This window comes from Orycteropus afer, unplaced genomic scaffold (genome assembly GCF_000298275.1).
Source record: "Orycteropus afer afer isolate SDZICR_OR568_19922 unplaced genomic scaffold, OryAfe1.0 scaffold00224, whole genome shotgun sequence".
Lineage (NCBI taxonomy): Eukaryota > Metazoa > Chordata > Mammalia > Tubulidentata > Orycteropodidae > Orycteropus > Orycteropus afer.
This window is the reverse complement of record NW_006921811.1, coordinates 4,073,710-4,082,300: the sequence shown is the minus strand read 5'-3', so window position 1 is coordinate 4,082,300 and position 8,591 is coordinate 4,073,710. Positions and strand designations below refer to the sequence as shown.

Sequence of the window (8,591 nt, the reverse complement as noted above, 5' to 3'; positions counted from 1 at the left end):
TTTGTTCCATTATAACATGGAGTCATGACGGGTGCTTTGAGAGCCAGTTTTAATACATAGCCTAGTTGTGTGGCGGTGCAAATAGTTAAGTGCTACATGAGAACTAGCCAAAAGGTTGGAAGTTCAAAGGCATCCAGAGGCACCTTAGAAGAAAGACCTAGCGATCTGCTTTCAAAAGGTCACAGTCTTGGAAACCCTATGGAGCTGTTCTACTCTGCACACAATGGGGTCGCTGAGTGGGAGTGGACTCCATGGCAGCTAAAACAACACAGTGGTGCACCTTCTTTAAAAAAAGCAAAACAAAACACAACACCCTGCTAGCAGTAAAGTCTTAAATTAAAACTGTACCTGGAAGCTAAAAAGTAGTCCTTGTGGTGCAGTAATTAAAGCGCTCGGCCCAACTGAAAGGTTGGCAGCTCAGACCCACCAGCTATTTCTGGGGGAAGAAAGATGTGGCATTCCGTAAAGATTACAGCCTTGGAAGCCCTTGGGGTAGTTCTATTGTATCCTATAGGATCGCTATCAATCGGAATCCACTGGACCACAATGGCTTTGGTTTGGGTTGGTTGAAGCAAAATTCAGAAAAAATGAATTGGCTGACTTGCACTCAAATTTACATGTGTAATGATTTGAGCTAGAGATTAGTGAGAAGACCCTTGCTGTAGTCCTTGTATTCAACTGATGTATTCTTATTCATCATTCAAGCATCTGCTCAGGAGATACCTTCTCTCTTTTCCTCACTGTAAATTAAGGACGATAATACCATTAATGTTAACAGCAGCTCATATTTACCGGTAATTCCCAGGAGCCACTCTACGTCAAAAACACTTCACACACCTTAACTCATTTAATTCTCACAATAACATCGAGAAGGTACTGACTCCCATTTTACGGATGACGTGACGACTTTTTCTTAGACACCGCTCTGTTCTACCACAATGGCACCCTGATGATCACCGTGCACGTGTCCCTGTCCTGCTCACTGTGACCCCTTGAGGTCAAAGAACAAGCCTAATTCGTCATTTCGTCCCCCAGGATCCGCCTCGCCCGGGCTCAGTAAATGCAGGAGCTACGACAAAGGAAGAGCCTTTTGGCTTCCCAATCCTCCCGTCCGGATCTCATAGTCCCCAAACCCGCACAAGAGTGATCGGAGACCCGGATCCACTCGGCGCAGTCACACCGGTCGGGGTGTGCGAAGGGAAGGAAGGGTCGCGGGTGACCGCGTGGCGGAGTCCATGGCGTCGCAGGGACCAGCCCCACGCGCCGGCCCGAGGCCGGAACCTTTTCCCTTGCTCCGGGGTAGCTCGGCGGAAGCCGGAACCTTTCTCATCGCGCTGCGGTTGCTGGACGGAGGCGTGAGTCAGGAAAAGGTCCTTCCGCAGTCGGGCTCGCGCCGCGGTCGCCGGCTGCTGACGTGAGCGGACTCGGTGGGGGCCGCGGGTGCAGGTCGTCATGGCGGTGGACATCACGCTGCTGTTCCGGGCCAGCGTCAAGACCGTGAAGACACGGAACAAGGCGCTGGGAGTGGCGGTGGGCGGCGGGGCTGATGGCAGCCGTGACGAGCTTTTCCGCCGGAGCCCTCGGCCCAAGGGCGACTTTTCCAGCCGGGCCCGCGAAGTGGTGAGCTGGTTGCTATGGAAACGGCGGGCGGGAGAGGTGGGGCGGACCGGCGACTTGGACCCCTAGACCCTCCCGGGTTATGTATTGTGTGAGGGAAACGTCTGGAAGAAGTTATCTCAAGCAGGAACAGAATTGGTTTCGGAGAACCGACAGCTGTCTTGGGAAAGGAACACCCTTGTTGTGGGGACTAAAGATCAGTATTGGGGAAATCAAGTAGGTGCTCGGAAATCTCAGTCTGGGCTGCTTTGTGTGGTAACGAGTTCGCCGTCACTGCAGACTTGAATGCCGGGGAAACTGCCCTTTCGTTCGCTGTCACGTCCATGACCCAGGCGGTTGCCTCTTCTGCTCACTTGTCTAACCTCCTCTGCCTCTTACTAAGATCAAACACCGTGCCGGATTCTGCTTCCCCTCTCTCCCCTTCCCTCCTGCGGGAGGTGAGGGACACATGGTAGAATTCAGTACTTCTTGAGATCGGTTTAGGACCATCTTTAACGAACGCACCATGTTGCAGTCGTCTAAACTGCTTTCTGTTTCCTGAACAGTGCCGGCTTTCCTTATCTCTCTCAGAGCAGCGACCTTCTCCTTAATGGTGGAAACCGTTGGTTTCGTCTCAGAACCCCCAGTGCATACTCACTTGCTTAGCAAATTATTGCTGAGCGAACGACTGAGCAAATGGTTGTCAGTCTTCCCCATTCAACAGAAAACTCCCTACGAGAATGCTTGGCTTGCTCACTTTTGTACCTTTGGCAAGATTCAAGAGTGGATCTAGTTTTTGTGGACCTGAAGCTTATACAACTCATTTGCCCTCTTTAAGAAATAAAAATGCAAAGTTAGGAGAAAAATAAATCAGGTTTAGAGTTTTGGAAAGTAAAATGATAGGGCCCTGGAGTTTAAGAGTGATTAGCTTCACTGTAAATCCACTTGAGCTTGGTGCAGGGTCCAATGCTTGGCAGTCTGCAGATGGACACTAAGGTATTTCAATGAATATATGCATGAATGATCCAACGACTGGGGAGGTGGCAGAGGATGTTAAAGCATTAGAGGGGGGATTAGACTAGAATGCGTACAATCCATTAACAGGAATCTCTTAAGATCCTAAGGAGGTCTGGTGGCACAGTGCCTAAGGCATTTGCTAAGCAGAAGGTTGGTGGTTCAAACCCACCAGCCACTCCTTGGAAGGAATACTGGGCAATCTACCTCCATAAAGATTTATGGCCTTGGAAACCCAAAGGGGGTTGCTATGTGTTGCAATCGACTTGATGGCAGTAGGTTTAGTTTTTGGTTTATTAAGTTCCTACCTTTTGACCAGCATTGTATTCACTTAACACAATATGAAAGGAGTGATGGAGGAGACAGACATATGAACAAAACAATTGCCAGAAAACATTGTAAGTGTTGGGATAGAAATCTGGGTAGGGCACAGAGGTGAGTGTGGTCAGTTCTACCTGAGGGCGAGGAAGGGCTTTCTAGAGGTGATGATGCCTAAAAACAAACCTTGAAAGATTTGGTTTCAATTCAGACTAAGGGCACAGTATGTGCAGAGTCATGGATATAGTGTTGTTATGTGCCGTCGAGTCGGACCCGACTCATAGCGACCCCTTCTTGGGTTGCCGAGGCAGTATCACTATGGAAATAGATTGCCCCATCTTCCTTCTGAGGAGTGACTGGTGGGTTTGAACTGCCAGGCTCCTGGTTAGCAGTCAAGTGCCTTAGGCACTACGCTACCAGTACTCCCCTGGGGATAGTAACAGCCTCTAAGTTGGTTCAGTTAGCATTTGAGTGTGACTGGAATATGGGACACCCAGAAAAATGAAACTGGAGGGCCAGGCAGGGGCAGATCTTCAAGAGCCTTGTTGGTCACTCTGCTGACTTTGAACTTTGTCCTGTAGGCAGTCAGTTGTTGGCTGGGGGAAAGACCTTCCAGTGGCAACCAGGAGTCCAGGCTGCTGTTGTCTTAATCCTGTGACTGTCAGCCACTTGCTGCTACTAAACAAACCTTGTGACCTCTGTTTATTTACCTGGGAGGCACTGATGGTTCAGGGGTAGAATTCTTGCCTCCCATGTGGGGGATCTGGGTTTCATTCCTGGTTAGGGCCCTTCATGTGCAGCTACCACCCATCTGCCAGAGAAGTTGTACGTGGGTGACCGTGGGGCTAGGTAGATTACCTTGGAGCTTCTAGCCTAAGATGGACCACGATTAGAGGCCTGGTGATGAATCAGGCAGCAAGAACCCTGAGGATCACAGTGGGACATTATTCAGTCAGCAGCCGATCCGGGGTGGTGCCGGACTGGGTTCTGTTCCATGGTGCATTGGGTCGTCTTGAGTTGGAGCCAATGTGTGGCAACTAATAGCCACATTCTGACTCGGATCACTGATGTGTTAACGCTGCTTCTTTTCAGTCTTCAGGAGCAGGGGATTAGGGAGTGTAGGGGCAAGATTGACAGCCTTGGAATCCATGGGGTGGTCCTCTTCTGTCCGATGGAGTCACTATGAGTCTGAATCGAGTTGATGACAAGGGGTTGGGTTTGTTTACTTATTTGAGGTGCTAGATGCATAGTTAGGAGCTCTGGTAGCATAGTGCCTAATGCACTTGACTGCTAAGCAGAAGGCTGGCAGTTCAAACCCACCAGCCACTCCTTGGAAGGAAGATGGGACAGTCTACTTCTGTAGTGATACTGCCTCGGAAAGCCAAGGAGGGCTCGCTGTGAATCGGGTCCAACTCAATGGCACATAGTAACAACAGATGCATAGTTGGGTGGGCAAGCCCTGTGGGGAACTTGGTGATGGCTCAGACCTTGCTCCGGCCTCGGGCATTTCTCCAAGGGCCGAGAATGCACTTTAGGCCTTTGAGCAGTAGAGGACTTGGGGGGTGCTGAGTTCCCCTTCCCTGGAGGTATTTAAACAGGACAGCTGTGAGAGCTGCTGGAGAGGAGCAGTGTGCATTTCTCAGAGGGCTGAACGCATCATTGAAGTTGCAGTTCTAATACTTAATGACAGCACAGGTACTTGTCAAGGCTTAGAAGTTCTGTTAAGTGGGGACGGGAGCTGTGTTGTTCAGAGCCACTGCTCCTCCTGCCCTAGGGAAAATACGCATTCCTTTAAGAATTACGTTTTGACCTTGTGGTTGCTTTGTGTGTTACTTGCAGCCGTCCCTCCCTCCCCCGTGCCCCTGTCCCCGTCCTTGTGGAAAAATGTAAGTGGGGGAGAGCTGGTGATGGGCATGGCGCTGCTCCTTTGTTTGGCCTGTGATCCTCCCGCGTCAAAGGCTGGCCAGTACTAGGAGCAGCTCTTCGGGTTCAGGCGCAGCCCTGGTTGTCAGAAGGAAGGGATTGCCACACCTTACACCAGCACCTTTGGTTAAGTGCCTTCATTGAATCATTTGTTTCATTTCTTGGATACATTTTACACAGTTTAATTCCTCTTCTTCCATTCCACTTTTTGGACAAAACATATGCCTTCTGTCAGGATTCCTATCTCTGAATCGTTGCACAGTTTTATATTAAGCTCAGTAAACCTTCATTGAAACGAGATCTTTTTTTTTTCCCCACAGCCTAGTGTCTTCTTCAGTCTTTAAGAAAATATTTAACTTTTATGCTCAATTTTGCCCAGTTTATATATGCTGAACCTGTGTATACGCCCATGAAATTTCTGATTAGTCATGACATTTCAGATTGGAGACATTTATTCATTATCTGCATAATTCTGAGTGCCGATCGCTTTCTTGCCCTGTGGTAGGAGCATGATGAGTGAGCTCATTGTACTGTGTGGCTGCTGAGGGTCACCGGACTCAGATGTAGAAGATTTGGGTTCAAACATGAGTTCTGCTATGTTGAGCTAGGAAGGAGCTCTGGTGGCGTAGTGCCTAAGGCATTTGACTGCTAAGCAGAACGTTGGCGGTTCAAACCCACCAGCCATTCCACGGAAGGAAGACTGGGCAATCTACTTCCATAAAGATTTACCACCTTGGAAACCCAAAGGGAATCACTATGAGTTGGAATTGACTCGAAGGCAGTGAGTTTGGGTTTTTTGTTTTTTAGTTTTATGTAGAACTAGGTGCACTTGGGCAGGTCTTCTTAGCTGAGTCTCATTTTCCATATCTGTAAAATGGGCATGCTGATTCTCTACTTAAGTGAATTATAAAGATGGAGAAGGAACCCACTCTTCCATGTAGGCTCCAAATTGTATTCCCCAAACCACTTAGTTTTCTTGCACTTTCATTCCTTGCTTATAAAAACCAAACCAAGCCAAACCCATTACCATTGAGTCGATTACAACTCAGAGACCCTGTGGGGCAGAGTAGAACTGTCTCATAGGGTTTCCAAGGCTGTAATCTTTACGGAAACAGACTGCCTCAGTTTCCTCCCATGGAGCAGCTTGTTGTTGTTGTTGTTATGTGCCATCGAGTGGGACCCGACTCATAGCGACCCCTCCTTGGGTTTCCGAGGCGGTATCACTACGGAAGTAGATTGCCAACCTTCCTTCCGAGGAGTGGCTGGTGGGTTTGAACCGCCAGCCTTCTGGTTAGCAGTCAAGAGCCTTAGGCACTACGCCACCAGAACTCCCTATGGAGCAGCTAGTAGGTTCAAATCTCTAAGCTTTCAGTTGGCAGCCGAGGGCTTAACCACTTCACCCCCAGGGCTGCTTTGCTTGTGACTGTGAACCAAGGAAGTGTGTGGAAGAATGAGTGCAGTTCTCGGGCAGGTCCTGAGTAGAAGCACTGCCTGCACTTAAAAATGGCAGCAGCCTTCCTGTGGCAAGGTGAGACTTTATCAGGGATGGCAAACGCGGGGCGCACACACAGCCTTTCCTGGCCATGAACGTGGACACCAGTGCTGATTTCCCACTGAGCCCTCTGCAGCTTTGTGCCCCAAGCAGCCATTACCAATGGTGGGACTTACCTGCCAATGAAATCTGTTTGATATCCTTCCTGACAGAGTCTGTGCGCCTCCTGCGGCCCTATGGCCCTCTCTATTTAAAAGCGCACTTCAGGGGCCCTCGAGTTTATGTTGCTCAGGTGAGAAAACTGAAGCCAGGTAAGTGAAATGGCTTGCCCCAGGTCGTAGCAGCACAGGCCACAGGGAGCGGAGGAAGAAGGCAGGCCCGGTGACCCCAGTTGTGTGCCGTTTTTGCCTTCCCTGCATTCTGCCTTAAATTTCTAACATTTTTCCAAATGAGAATTCTTTGGCTTTTAAGTGTCAGTGAGTTTCTTCTTGAGTTAATACCAAATTCATAACTGAATGTGGAATGGAACTTGGAGCAGAGTCTCAATTTTTTAAAAACCTCTCACCTGCTGTATAGGGAGCTCTGGTGGTGTACTGATTAATGCATTTGGCTGTCAACCAAAACAGCGCTGTTTGAACCCACCAGCCACTCTGCAGGAGAAGGATGAGGCAGTCTGCTTCCACAGAGATTTACAGCCTTGGAAACCCTATGGAGGTGTTTCCACTCTATCCTATGGGGTCGCTGAGAGTCAGGATCAACTCAGTGGCAATGGGCTTTTTTGTTTGTTTACGTGCTGTGTGAACGTGGGGAAATTACTTAACCTCATTACCTCATCTGTAAATAGGCTAATGAAAAAATATGCCATCAAGTTGATTCTAGCTCATGGCCATCCTGTGTTTCGGAGTAGAACTATTCTCTGCAGGTTTTCAGTGGCCGTCATCTTTCAGAAGTAGGTCACCAGGCCTTTCTTCCAGGTGCTTTTGGGTGGATTTGAACGGCCCGTCTCTGGTAAGTAGCTGAGTATTTTAACCATGTGCGCCATCCATCCTTAAAAGGTTGTTATACAGATAAACTGAAAAAAGATATGCAAGTTCCTGCATTAGTCCAATTTTTTAAAAAAGAATTTTTATTGTGATTTGGGTGAAAGTTTACAGAGCAAATTCATTTTCCATTCAACAGTTGGTACACATTTAGTTTCATGACACTGATTTCAGTCCCTACAATGTAGCAACTCTCTTCCCACTTCCTCCCTGTGGTTGCCTTTTCCCAGTGTCCTTCTTCCTTATGCATTCCTGCCCTCAGAGCTTTCTCTCTGTGCAGAAAATGCCCTTCTGGTCCCCCATGATTGATTGTTCTAAGGAATGTACTAACCTGATATAAATGTTCACCTTATATGCCTATTGTTTGGCTGAAGCCGAGAGAGTGAGTTCAGTTCCAGGCCCAAAGGATGACTAGTCTCAGGGCTTTCGCCTGTCGCTATCAGACTGGTAAGCCTGGTCTTATTTATGATTTTGAGTTTTGTTCCACATTTTTCTCCCACTCTATCCAGGATCTCCAGTTTTGATCCCTTTCCGAGTGGTTGGCTGTGCTAGCTGGGCACCATCTAGTTCTTTGTTCTCAGGGTCGTGTAGGTTCCCTGAATTCACTCGTCCCTTGGACTGGCTGATTCCATGTGTCTTTGATTCTCTTCACTCTAATTTGCTCCGGACAGACTCAAAAACCAAATGATGCACAATTGGTCTTTCCTTGCTCCGGATTAAGGACAGACCGATTGCTGCATCTTAGATGTGTGTTATAAGCTTTTAAGATCCCTGTCACTACTCAACAAAGTAGGATGTCAAACAGTGTTTTTTGTGTACTATGTTGTGCCAATTTAGCTTGATGTGCCCTGCAACCATGGTCTCAAGCCCACAGGTCCAGTGACTCACCACCTCACAGTGTTTGGTTGTGGCTGAAAAGTTATGGTAACTTTGCCCCTTACTATCTCCATGTTTTTATAGCACGTACGAGTATGTATGTAAAAGCACAGTCTGCCAAACCTGAACGTAGTCATTACTGTATTCCCGGCCCCTACCTATACGGATCTTGCCTGTCTACCTGTGTATCCACCCATAGATTAGTGTTTATTACTGATAATGCAGGATTGTGTGTGTAAAGGTGTACCCTTGTTGTCCATCCCTCTGTGCACCTCTCTGTGTCTTCCTTTATCTTAATGTTCCTGTGCTGGTCACTCACTTTTTTTCTTCTT

The 8,591-nt window shown here is 48.2% G+C and overlaps 1 protein-coding gene across 1 annotated transcript in view; it reads left to right on the top strand.

Moving 5' to 3' along the window:
* The first annotated feature begins 1,452 nt into the window (after positions 1-1,452).
* The window catches only part of STX18 (syntaxin 18), a 180,497-nt gene continuing 173,358 nt past the window's right edge, over positions 1,453-8,591 (top strand). Inside the window, exons 1-2 of the mRNA XM_007948791.1 lie at positions 1,453-1,628; positions 1,819-1,833. Coding sequence (XP_007946982.1) covers positions 1,453-1,628; positions 1,819-1,833 — 191 coding nt within the window. The remainder of the gene's footprint in view (positions 1,629-1,818; positions 1,834-8,591) is intronic.